The 12,949-nt window shown below is 36.2% G+C and overlaps 2 protein-coding genes across 3 annotated transcripts; both read left to right on the plus strand.

Moving 5' to 3' along the window:
• The first annotated feature begins 212 nt into the window (after positions 1 to 212).
• Positions 213 to 6,232, plus strand: unc93a (unc-93 homolog A). Its single transcript, XM_079583745.1, has 8 exons — positions 213 to 741; positions 1,544 to 1,725; positions 2,813 to 3,042; positions 3,126 to 3,251; positions 3,448 to 3,665; positions 4,792 to 4,927; positions 5,015 to 5,146; positions 5,839 to 6,232. Exons 1-8 carry the CDS (start codon positions 643 to 645, stop codon positions 6,129 to 6,131), a joined length of 1,416 nt encoding a protein of 471 aa, XP_079439871.1. The 5' UTR covers positions 213 to 642; the 3' UTR covers positions 6,132 to 6,232.
• A 2,500-nt stretch (positions 6,233 to 8,732) lies between these two features.
• On the plus strand, positions 8,733 to 12,814 carry ttll2 (tubulin tyrosine ligase-like family, member 2). Of its 2 annotated transcripts, XM_079583905.1 has the most exons (3): positions 8,733 to 8,745; positions 9,723 to 9,844; positions 10,685 to 12,813. In XM_079583905.1, the coding sequence occupies exon 3, from the start codon at positions 10,702 to 10,704 to the stop codon at positions 12,412 to 12,414; it is 1,713 nt and encodes a 570-aa protein (XP_079440031.1). In that variant the 5' UTR covers positions 8,733 to 8,745; positions 9,723 to 9,844; positions 10,685 to 10,701; the 3' UTR covers positions 12,415 to 12,813. The 2 variants fall into 2 exon arrangements, with proteins under 2 accessions (XP_079440031.1, XP_079440032.1); XM_079583906.1 differs by lacking the exon at positions 8,733 to 8,745 and having other exon boundaries at positions 9,781 to 9,844; positions 10,685 to 12,814.
• The last annotated feature ends 135 nt before the right edge of the window (positions 12,815 to 12,949 follow it).

Below are 12,949 nucleotides of genomic sequence, written 5' to 3' on the forward strand. Positions count from 1 at the left end.
TTTAGTACCATAAATTATCTTTGAATATTAAATAAAAAAACATCAAACTAAAATATAGTACATTCATTCCATTGAAATAAAAAAACTGTAATTTTTAACCGCCACAGAAGGAGAACCGTTGTCTGTTAAACAGTCTCATTTGCAGATTCAGAGAGGACAAACTATGCAGTAAAACTTGTCATTAAATTATATTTCTGGTCAAATCTGCTGCACCTGTCTTGGCTGACGTGAATACACACATATAAAAATATATGTGAAATGTATCATAATAAAGCAATCAGCACACTGACACCAAAAACAAACTATTTGACAACTGCGTGAAAGACTATTAGCACAATTTTGACAAATGCCAGACTCTTTATATATATATTTTTTTATCTTGGGTTGATGTTTTAAGAACAGGAACGGGCTTTTCCATCCTAAAATTTCCTTGGAAAAACTTTTTGTAACTGATAAGAGATCAGCAATCATTGACCAAGCTTCAGTCATGTAAAATACTGGATGCTTTATGATTACACTGAACTTTGCCCTAAAGTATGTTCAGCCTAGATATATTAGTTCAGTGTGAATTCCAAATCAGTTTAGAATCCGTTTCGTTTTGACACATGACACATTCACTGGAAGCATTTACAGGAATTCAAAATGAAAAAATTTATGAGCCGAACCACCAAAAATGTCCTTGTGGTTTCTTTTGGATTTTTGCTCTTATTCACAGCATATGGAGGGCTGCAGAGTTTACAGGTAACTAATATAAATCAGAGATCATAGATTGTGTTGCATTTTTTATTTGTATGTTGCTTTGGACTGCGTTTGATAATGATGTCTAATAAATAATGATGTAAAAAATATTTTTGTTGACATTTCTCACACTGTAAAAAAAAAATTACATCCCCAAGTCAAAATTTTCTAGTGACTTGATAACATCTAATTTTTTCACTTAGTCTGACATATTATTTCTCATTGAGCCAATGTTAACAGACTATTGCAACAATTAATTCAATTTATTTTACAGAATTTCACTTGGGCCAATTAAAATTTTTAGATGTGACCAGTCAATAGAATATTTGGACTTGGAGAGGTTGATTTTTTTTTACAGTGCATAATCAAACTCTTGCACAGCCCTGTACAGCTTCAGTGTAATTTTCATATAACCAAATAGAAATGGAGCTCTAAATTAGCATGATGTTAGATGGCAGCATAGGTTATACTGTATATATAAAAATATATACATAAAATAAATACAATTCAACATATTTTTACTATTATTATGTACTCATAGGCCTAATTATAATTGAAATATGATTATTTGTACCCAAAATAAGATTCATAATAGTGAAAGTATGGTACATTTTACAAAAATTATTTACAATTTATGAAAACAATTTCTGATAGATTTAAAGCATTTTTTTAAAATCTTTATAATCATCTAAAGGGACAGAACAGTTACCCAACCGAAGAAACTCTGACATTGCTTAGTTAAATAAATGAGTGTATAGATTTGTGGATGTATTTATATTGACAGAAGCATGTTTGTATGTTACAGAGCAGTCTCAATGCTGAGGATGGAATGGGCGTTATATCGCTCAGCGTCATCTATGGAGCCATCATTTTGTCCTCAATGTTTCTGCCCCCAATAATGATCAAAAATCTGGGCTGTAAATGGACCATCGTTCTTTCAATGGGTTGCTATGTGGCATATTCCTTTGGAAACCTTGCGCCAGGCTGGTGCGTGTATTAATCCACCTTTTGTACTTGCTGATCTGTTGAATAATATACACAGATACTTAATGTAAGTGTTTAGTTTTAAGCTAAAATGTGAGAGACAGTTTCAAATCCCAGACATGTGTGAGATATAAGACAGAGCTTAAAGGGATAGTTCACGCAAAAATGAAATTAAAAAAAAATAAAATTCACAGAACATCTGCTCTCGCGTCAACACAATACGCATCGCTCCATAAAACTTAGAAGAGTTTAAAGAGTTTAAACCATTTGGGTCACATGGATTACTTTAATAATGTCTTTACCCTTCTGGGGCTTGAAAGTGGTAGTTAACTGTCAATGAAGGGACAGAAAGCTCTCAGATTTCATTAATAACATCTCCATTGGATTTCCAAAGATGAAATCTTACAGGTTTGGAACATCATGAGGGTGAATTAAAATTTTTGGTTGAACTATCCCTTTAAATGGATAGATCTGTATAACCATCATACAATTTGTTCATATGACTTGTTAAGGAAGGGTTATGGAAGCTAGCACAAAATATATGAAAAAAATAATATTTAAACTGTTGTTTAGGGCCAGTAGGATTTTTAAAATCTGTTTGAAAAAAGTATCTTACCAACACTGTATTTATTTGATCCAAAAATACAATAAAAACAGTAATATTGCAAAAAATATTACTAAAACTAACTGTTTTCTATTTTAATATATTTTAAAATGTAATTATTCCTGTGATGTCAAAACTGACATCCTTCAGAAACCATTATGATATGATGATTTGCTTCTCCTGAAACATTTCATATTATTATCAATGTTGAAAACAGTTGTGCTGCACACTTAATATTTTTGTAAAAAACGTGATACATATTGATACATTTTAATGAATAAAAATGCAATTTTTTTTGTAACATTATACTATCTTACTATCATTTTTGACTAATTTAACAAGTTATTGCTGAATAAACCTATTATTTCTTTTTAAAAAAATCTTACTAAACCTAAACATTTCAAAGTTAAAAAGCTGAAGGTTCTGTTAGTAAAATAAAAACCTGCAGTTACTGAATAAGTCTCTGAAATCATTTTGTTTCTGCAGGCCAAGTCTGATGACCACCTCTGCCATTCTGGGTATGGGAGGTTCTCCGCTGTGGTCTGCAAAATGCACCTATCTCACAATAAGTGGAAACATGCGTGGCCAGAAAATCAACAAAAAAGGCCAGGATCTCATAAACCAATATTTTGGCATCTTTTTCTTCATTTTTCAATCTTCTGCGGTATGGGGAAACCTCATGTCATCTCTCATATTTGGCCAGGACTCTAACATAGGTACAGTTGAATTAAATACTTTGCCAGCGTCTCTGTTTTTTGGTGACTGTAAATGCACTGAGTGAACGTCTATCCGTTTCTAGCCGAAGTCCCTGAGGAGAACCTGCAGTTCTGCGGTGTGGCAACATGCCTTGACAATTTCACCATCATTGGAAACTCAACCCGTCCAGCAAGACACTTAGTAAACACACTACTAGGCTGCTACATTGGTAGGTCATATTTGTGTACAAATATAACATCAAACATTTTTTTGTATGCTTGTATAGTGAACTGTTGAAATAGGACTTCCTTAATATTATCCCCTGAAATAATCTAGCTGAGAATGTTCAGCACTGTGTGAAGGCAACTAATTTTCATTGTTCTATAAAGGTGACTGTATAACCTAGTGTTTCCTGGTCTATGCAGGTGTGGGGGTTCTGGCCATGATTTTTGTGGCAGTGTTCTTGGACAACATAGACCAAGGACTGGCCAAAGAATTTCGAAAGAACAAGGGCAACGAATCATTTTGCAGCACCTTCCTGGCTACCTTCAAGCTCTTGAGAGATCCCAGATTGTTGCTGCTCATCCCATTGACCATGTTCAGTGGGTTCGAGCAAAGTTTTCTCTCTGGCGAATACACAAAGGTACCTAACCAAACACAGACTGGGGCAGAGTCAAAAAATTAAGGGGGCTTGGGAAACAAAATGCCACCAGAATTAATAAAAATTCCCCCCAAATGTAAGATATGGAGGCAAAAAAATGTTTTACAGTTAAGCAAATGGATGCCCTACAGTTATCTCCTTATATTTAAAGCATTAAAGGGATACTCTACAGTTTTTATGTTATTCCCTTAACTAAGACGAGTTGATACATACCTCTCTCGTCTCAGTGCGTGCACTTAATCGCTCTGGCGCACGCGACACTTTGACAGCACAGTTCATTTAATAGGGGCCAAGCAGAGAAGCTACCAAACACCTCCACGTTTTCCCTATTTAAATACAGTTACTCGAGTAGTGTAATTCGATCTAGGACGGTGACGCAAAACAAAACGTTGCGCTTTTCCAAGCGTGTAAAATGGATAACTATATTGTATGGCGGAATACCATAGCAAGTGCTTGGGAGCACTTCGACTTGGCGCAGTAATATCTTCACTCGTGAAAAATCCTCTCACAGGCCCCCGCTCACTCTCCCAGAAGATATTACTCCGCCAAGTCGAAGTGCTCCCAATCTTATTGGTATAACTTATTGGCTGCATCCAAATCGCATACTTCCCTACTATATTAGGTGAAAAACAGTATGTGACAAAAGAAGTATGTCCAAATTCACATTATAAACTTATAAAACACTTATAAAGGAGTATACAAAAAAAAGACACTTCACTATCCCATGAGGCCACAGGAGAGGATTTATGAATGGCAGTGAAGCAACACAACCGACACATAGACAGTATATAAACGAACCGACACTGGTAGGTCACATGATAATGACAACATGGCGGAAGTTGTACGTTAGGATTACATTCATAAGCCTACTACACACACTCATACTATACAACATAGTCTTTTAGCGGTCGTGGAGTAATTACTCCTTCACAAAGAACCTAAATTGAGAGAGTATGCGATTTCGGACGCAGCCATTTTGTTTGGTTGGTAACAGCTCAAGTGCTTATTCTAATTGAATTTATTGTTTAAACATTTCTAAATTTAAGGTCATTATGGGAAAGTTAATTTCTAATTCGTTCAATGTGTTTGTGATCTTCTTCCCTTCCAGAACTATGTGACTTGTGCGTTAGGAATACATTACGTTGGCTTTGTGATGATCTGTTTCGGCGCTACTAACTCTCTGTGCTCATTTGCATTTGGGAGACTGGCTCAATACACTGGAAGAATCGCCCTCTTTTGTTTGGGTAATACATGAACAGGTTGACATATGGTTTAAGGTTAAATATTGTCTCTAGAATTGATGCTCATTCTGTCTTACTACACTTTCACAGCTGCACTGACAAACCTGGGCTGTTTTGTGGGTCTTTTGTACTGGGAGCCTCATCCAAACCAGCTGCCTGTGTTCTTCGTGTTTCCGGCCCTCTGGGGCATGGCAGACGCTGTGTGGCAAACACAAACCAATGGTGAGAGCAATACTGCATACACAATCAAGTTATTGTTATGAATATTAAAGGGTTAGTTCACCCAAAAATGAAAGTTATCCCATAATTTACTCATCCTCAAGCCATCCTGGGTGATTATGACTTTCTTCTTGTAGCCAAACACAATCGGAGAGTTATATTAAAAATATCCTGGGTCGGAATGGCAGTGAATGGTACCATTTTTTTAAGCCCAAAAAAGCGCATCCATCTATTATAAAAGTGATCCATACGACTCCAGTGGGTTAATAAAGGCCTTCTGAAGCAAAGCTATGCATTTTTGTAAGAAAAATATCCATAATTATAACTTTATAAACTGTAATCACTAGCTTCTGGTAACGGCCGTCACGGGAGAGTCGAGTTCTGGCGTATGGCGTTTTACGTATGGCGTAAAACATTTCTCTTTAAAAATTCTCGTTTTAGACTTCTAATTCGTGACCTGGTGTTTTGTTTTGCTCTCTTTCCTCTGCGCTTCCGCATTCATCAATACGTCATGCGTCATTTTTTTTATTTTTTATTATTACTATAATTATTACTTAACATTAATTTTAAAAATGCTTCCACGGATGTTTAATGTGTTTTATATTTGTTGTATTGCATTTTATGGTATTCAGATTCACATTACATTTTTATATATTTTATTGTTATTTATTATACTGTGTATTATTTCATTGCAGCACTTTATGGAATTCTCTTTGCGGAGCACAAAGAAGCCGCATTTGCCAACTACCGCATGTGGGAGTCACTTGGTTTTGTTATAGCCTTTGCTTACAGCACATTCATCTGCCTGTCCACCAAGATCTACATTGCTTTGGCTGTTCTGGCCCTTACCATGGTAACTTACCTTTACGTTGAGTACCAGGAGTACAAGCATCCAACTCCACCAGTGATTATGGACGACTTGCATAAACCAGAAAAGGCCGACCTCAAAGAATTGAGCGATAAAGTTATTGCCCAGACACACTTGTAAATAGATTTTGGTTGATATTTCTGCCTCCGTATTTAAAATGTTGACTTTTTTTGTCTTTCAGAAATTATTTTGTACAGTATTACAGTATAAGTGTTGATGTAACATATAAATCTTCTTAATAACTGTACAAAGGCTAACGATTTCTTTCAGTATATGCTATGCATTAAAATACCTTTTTCTTTTAATATGTTTTTGTTTACCAAATTTTTACAGTAAGTGCAACAGAGAATGCTCATATGTTAAACATGAACACATCAGGTTAACATTACAGGATCAAAGTTTGGTGTTATATAACATGCTATCCATATAATACAATTTGTAGCACAAGATAATTATATAATCCTATACATAATTTTTTTATGGTCTAAAAAGAAATTATGTATAAGATTATATAATTATCTTAATATAATACTATATAATATTCTTTCCAGACATAATCCCTCAGCATGAAGTGGCAAAACCAAGAGAGAATATATGTAAATATTACCACAAGATTATGATTTTTGATTATGATTATCATACAAGATAATCTTTACAGCTTTTATCAGAAATGTCTAAAGGGCGTTTCTGCATACAGGATCTTCCTGAGATACTCATATAGATAGTCTGTGTGAGTCATCATGAAACATAATTTTTTTTCCCAAAGAATCATTTGCAGATTAAACTCTTCTGGAAGCTCAAATGGTGTTTCAAACGCTGTATGCATTATAGCAATGGCTATTACTGTTATTAATGGAAATGCTGAAATTTGAAGGTTACTAAATCTTTGAATGATGATAAATCTGTAAATAAGACATTCACAGCTTACAAGAAAATTTTTATGGCAGCTCATAAAAAAAGAAACACTTTAAAACATGTGATTGGATACTAGAAAATATAAAAACATTCTGTGTCCACATAATATATTCCCAAAATTCAAGGATTAAGGGATTTAACTAAAAAATAGTTTCAGAAAAAAAAAAATCAAAGAAATGTTATGATTAAAAAATTTTAAACTTAAAATAAAATCTGCCAAAAAAAAGGGCTGCATAATTCAGTGAAATTATTATATATTCTCTTTTTCTTGAAAGGGATATTTCATAATTTACTCACCCTCAAGTTGTTCCAAACCTGTATGAGTTTCTTTCTTCTGTTGAACACAAAAGAAGATATTTTGAAGAATGTTGGTTACCAAACATTTGCAGTAGCCATTGACTTCCATAGTATTTTTTCCCTACTATTGCTCAGTCAATGGCTACTGCAACTTTTTGAAACAGAATTTTCATATTTGGGTAAACTTTCCATCTGAGTATTTTACATGACATTCTACCTCCAATTTTAGTTACCAGGAGTCAATTAATTCCCCAATATAAACAGCTGGACTATCACATTGTCTCTGTCTGTACACAGTGTGCTGCTATAACTCACTGTAGTAGCCATTCAATTGTGCTTTCTCCCTTATGGTAAATATGAACTAATGCGATGGTTTATGGTAGGCCTATAGCCTGGCCTGCGCACTACTGTACAATATATTTAGCCTATAATATTACAGATCAACACACTACTGCAGCTAAGTGTTTTGCATTGTAACCAGTAGATGGTAGCATTCTCACTGAAAATAAATCAGATCTGAGGATAGAAGAAAGAGAGAGAGAGAGAGAGAGAGAGAGAGAGAGAGAGAGAGAGAGAGAGAGAGAGAGAGAGAGAGAGACCAATAACAACGTCAATAACGATAATAACGATTCGACTTCACTTATGTGTTAAATATGATTGCTCATTTAATTTAGGCCTACATAATAATTTAAATATTTTGTCAATTACAACCTTTCAAAATACACTAATCTCTTTACACATAGCACAAGTGTAGCTATTAGTTAAACTATTCGATTTAGACGTTTGAAACATATTATATATATATATTATTTTTACACACACACACACACACACACACACACACACACACACACACACACACACACACACACACACACACACACACACACACACACACACACACACAATGCATATTAGGCTATTTATCTGTCTAGATATATGTTTCAAAGGTCTAAATCGAATACAGTTTAACCAAGGGCGTAGGTTTGATAATGAGATTGGTGGGGACATCCCCAGAAGCGGAGGAATCAGGAAATTAATTGGAGAATGTATTAAGGTTTTTAGTCTATATTGACCTCAACAATACGTTAATTCATTAATTCTGTAGTGTTACTAATAAAGACGAGGAGGCAGTTTAACAGAGACTTAACTTTAGCTCGTTCATAGTGCAATGCAATAGTGCAATACTGTCTTGTTCCTTGCTTGTTGAAGAAGCCAAACACATGTCTGTATCTTTCATTAAAGGGTAGTTCACCCAAAAATGAAAATCATTTACTCCCCCTCAAACTGTTTCAATCCTGTATGAATTTCATTCTTCTGCTGAACACAAAAGAGTAGGCTATATTTTGAAGAATGTCGATAACCATAAAGTTAATGGTAGCCATTGACTCAGAAGGAAAAAATAATTCTATGGAAGTCATTGACCGACATTAATTCACACATAGCACAATTACCGACATTCTTCAAAATATCTTCTTTTGTGTTCAGCAGACAAAAGAAACTGGTTTGAAACAACTTGAGAGTGAGTAAATGATGACAGAATTATTTTTTTTAAATTAAGTGAACTATCCCTTTAACAGAAATTAACTCTTGGCATATTTGTTTCACATCAATACTGTCCAGTTTGTCCTGTTGGACATGGCACAGCATGTGTACAGCATACACAGCAATACTGTCAAGTGTCACTTGTGACCATTGCTCTGAGCCGTGTTTTCAGTGTCCTAAGAGCACTGAAACTTCTTTCAGTCCAGCTGATGAGACTGGGATGATTTGATCAAACAGGGAGCTCTCATTTCAACAAGACCAAGCCTTCAACAGACCAAGCAATGTTATTTTTTCATGTTTTATGGGGACTTTCCATAGACATAATGTTTTTATACTGTACAAACTGTGTATTCTACCCCCCTAGAGTGATCTCAGCTATCACAAAAAAACGTTCTGCATTTTTACATTTTCAAAAAACATCACTTAGTCTGATTTATAAGCTGTTTACCCCAACAACAACAACAACAAAAATCCTCACAAGGACAAGGATTTTTTTTTTACATTTGCATAATTTCTAGATTTTTTAAAAACATTTTACACGCACACACACACACACACAGTACTGTATATGTGTTCACTTTCACACTTGTAGCCTACTCACGTGCACACACACACTACACTACTACTACTAATACAATTATATATATAATAGTTAACATATATATAATATACATATAATTGTATTAGTAGTAGTAGGCCTAGTATTGAAAAACAATATTATAGCCTATGCCAGGGAGCAAGAAAATAATGTAGGCCTACCCTTTTTCCCCCCAGAGTTTTTCACAGCTTTCTTATTAGAAGAATCAGAAATCAGATACACACACAAAAAAAGGAATATATTGGAAAATATATTGATATGATATCGCTGATTCACGCATGGTGACGTCACCTGCTCTGACCGCGCAACACAACACTCGCATGTCAGCAGCTCACATGGCGCGCTTTCATTCAAAGGTTTCCTAGCAACGAAAGATGACCAGAGCAGAGAGAGGACACAAAAGGAGCCACAACAACCACAACCTGTCTGACAGGAGCTCTGAGTGTAGAGGATCTCCCAGACAACAAAGCTCGGGCAGGTAAGAGTGATTTAAACACACGGTGAAAACTAAAACTGGGATCAATTATATGAATAGAGGTTTAAAAAAAGATGCTGGCAATACATGTGCTTTGTTCATTTTGACACTGAGCAGAATTAAAACTGTTTTGTTTTTAGTAACGTAATTAAGTTAGTATTAATCAGTCGCATTTATATTGTGTCACGCGCTGCATTATCCTGACTACCACAACATTAAGCCACCCGCATATGACTGTATTAATCAGAAACTTGTAAGTTACACACACATAGGCTACGTTGTGTTTTCCAGTTTTGTGGCGACTTTCTTTGAGACAAGGATTTGTATACTGTAATTACAACTGTATATTCTATTCCCCTTACACTAACTCTAACGTTACATAAATAGCATTTATGTGAAACAAAGCTTTTGTTACATTATTCACGACCGTTCAGATGTTTGGGGTCAGTAAAAATGTAAATAAATTAATGCTTTTATTCAGCAAGGATGTATTAAATTGATCAAAAGTGACACATTTATAATTTATAATGTTACAAAAAATGTATATTGCAATGATGCTGAAAATCCAGGTGTATTTGGTGTATATTGGATCAAATGAATACACCCTTGGTGAGCATGAGAGACATATAGTGATGTGATTAATCATTATCTAACATAAAAGTTTGTGTTTACATGTGTATATATATATAAATAACTGTATAGGCCTATATATAATATATATATGTCATGGCCTGCATTGTAAGAGTCACGTGACTTGTAATAATTAAGAGGCTGTTTACATACTGTCCAAATGACTATCCAATGGATAATTAAATGTGATTTCTCTCATTTCCCATAATTCAGCTCTGGGATCTTCTCATATGGCCGAAAATGAATGTGGTTTTGCTCCTCTGGTGTTCCGACTGCATGGAGGAGCTCCGCTGGTGGTGCGTGAGGTTCTGCTGGAGCGAGGATGGGAGGAGTATGATGAAGACGAGCAGGAGGAAGGTGACTGGAACCTCTACTGGAGATCCTCTGGCTTCCGAAACTCAGACTACAAAAACATCCTGCCCTGGCAGAGACTGAACCACCATCTGAAAATGACCCACATTACACGCAAGGACTATCTAGCACGACATCTGAGAAGAATGAAGAGCGCTTTCGGCGCAGCCTTGTATGACTTCAGCCCTGCTGCTTTCATATTGCCAAACGAATACACAAAGTTTCTAGGGGTGTATACTAAGAATCGCACCACTGATGGAGGAAAGTCTTGCTACTGGATTTGTAAGCCTGTTCACCTGTCAAGAGGAAGAGGTATATTTCTGTTTAAAGATCTTAAGGACTTGGTCTACGACTCTTCAGTGATCATACAAAGATACATCAGCAACCCGCTTCTCATCTCAGGCTACAAGTTTGATCTGCGCATTTACGTTTGCGTAAAGAGCTTCTGTCCTCTAATAATTTACATGCACCAGGAAGGCCTAGTGCGATTCGCGACAGAAAAGTACACCCTCGCTTCTTTAGACAACCTATACTCTCACCTGACGAACACCAGCATCAATAAGTTCGGATTGTGCTACGCCATGGACAAAGAGCGAGTTGGCCGAGGATGCAAGTGGACCATGAGCAAATTCCGCAGCTTTCTTCACAAACAAGATGTAAACGAACTTCTCCTTTGGCACAGGATCAGCAATATCATCACGTTGACTCTGCTCGCAGCCGTTCCTTGCATTCCCTCCGACCCCAATTGTCTGGAACTGTTGGGGTTTGACATCCTCATCGACTCCAGCTACAAACCGTGGCTTCTGGAAGTCAACCACAGTCCGGCTCTTTCATTAGACTGCCCTGCTGATGTAACTGTCAAGAAAGGGCTGATCAATGATATAATCGACCTGATGAATTACAGGATGATGGATGGTTTCAGACAGAAGGAAGACCTCAGGAAGAGATATACAAGATCAGGGAGATGGTATTTACAGCCAAAAATTCCTCCGCTACCCGAAACTTTGCATGGTACTCCATCAGGCAAGAGAAGCTGGAATCAGTCTATCTCAACCTCTTCAAGTTCTCAAGACACTGTGTTGTGTTCTGTGAATGATTGTGCTAGAAATAACAGCAGACATGCTTCACGCCCCGTTCACCCCAATTCAATATCCACAATGTCCAGTGGACATGAAAAGGCTCCCCAGGAGCTGGAGAAAATGAGGCAGTCTCACAGAAATACACCATCTTCCATATTCAAGTTGCCTTCTCTTCACATCCATAAACTCAAATCACCAACCGTCCCATGGAACCGCAGGACTCAGGACAGAGACATCCCTCCTTGTCGTGTTGGCGACTTCATACTGACGTTTCCCTTTAACGAGGCTACGTGGAAAGCCGCTCAGGACCAAGTGGATGTTAAGGCTATCGTGAATGAGGTCCGTAAACTCACGAACAGACTGGGATCTTCCTTTAACGAAAAAAAGAGGACAAAGGCGGACAGCAGTCAGAGTTGTAATGCTGTCAGGGACAAATTTGAGTCTCTGCTTTGGGGGCCAAAAGATCCACCTCTTCTCAGCGAATGCTACTCCTCAAATTCAGAAACTAAGTAAAATAGTTTAAGTAGGCCAAATCTTTACAACGATTTGTAATCTCTTACAAGACAAGACAATTGGGGAGAGCATATATCATACATGCACATAATATAATAATAGCTTTTTTTAACTAATTTAGACAGAATTTTCTTTTTGCCTTATTTTCAATCGTTATACGACAATTAAACTCACTTGTGTATTTTTGTATGTTTTTTTTATTTTATGCTTACCAAGGCTGCATTTAGTTATGCAAGAATACAGTAAAACACTAATATTATTTAAAAAATTCTATTTTAATATTTTTTTTTTAAATTAAATGTATAATTTTTCTGACCCAGACTTTTGAAAAGTAGTGTACATGCTACGAATACAAAAAAAAAAACACGAAACATCCTCAGAAGTAATGCTTATATAAGATATTTATCCCAGCTCTTCCTTACTATTTTAGGAATGTTCCTCTACTACTGAAACCGGAGAGTTGCAATGTAGTACAATGTCACGACTAGGTCAGAGGGTCTTCACCTGAATACAGTATCAGATGCGTTCACGCTGA

Source organism: Phoxinus phoxinus (genome assembly GCF_949152265.1).
Source record: "Phoxinus phoxinus genome assembly, chromosome: 16".
NCBI classification, from domain to species: Eukaryota; Metazoa; Chordata; class Actinopteri; order Cypriniformes; family Leuciscidae; genus Phoxinus; species Phoxinus phoxinus.

Bases quoted from the DNA above. Each gene is read 5' to 3' on its own strand.
- unc93a (XM_079583745.1), top strand. From the start codon at position 643: ATGAAAAAATTTATGAGCCGAACCACCAAAAATGTCCTTGTGGTTTCT. The intron at 742-1,543 runs GTAACTAATATA...TGTATGTTACAG, and splicing joins GAGGGCTGCAGAGTTTACAG to AGCAGTCTCAATGCTGAGGA. The intron at 5,147-5,838 runs GTGAGAGCAATA...ATTTCATTGCAG, and splicing joins GTGGCAAACACAAACCAATG to CACTTTATGGAATTCTCTTT.
- ttll2 (XM_079583905.1), top strand. From the start codon at position 10,702: ATGGCCGAAAATGAATGTGGTTTTGCTCCTCTGGTGTTCCGACTGCAT.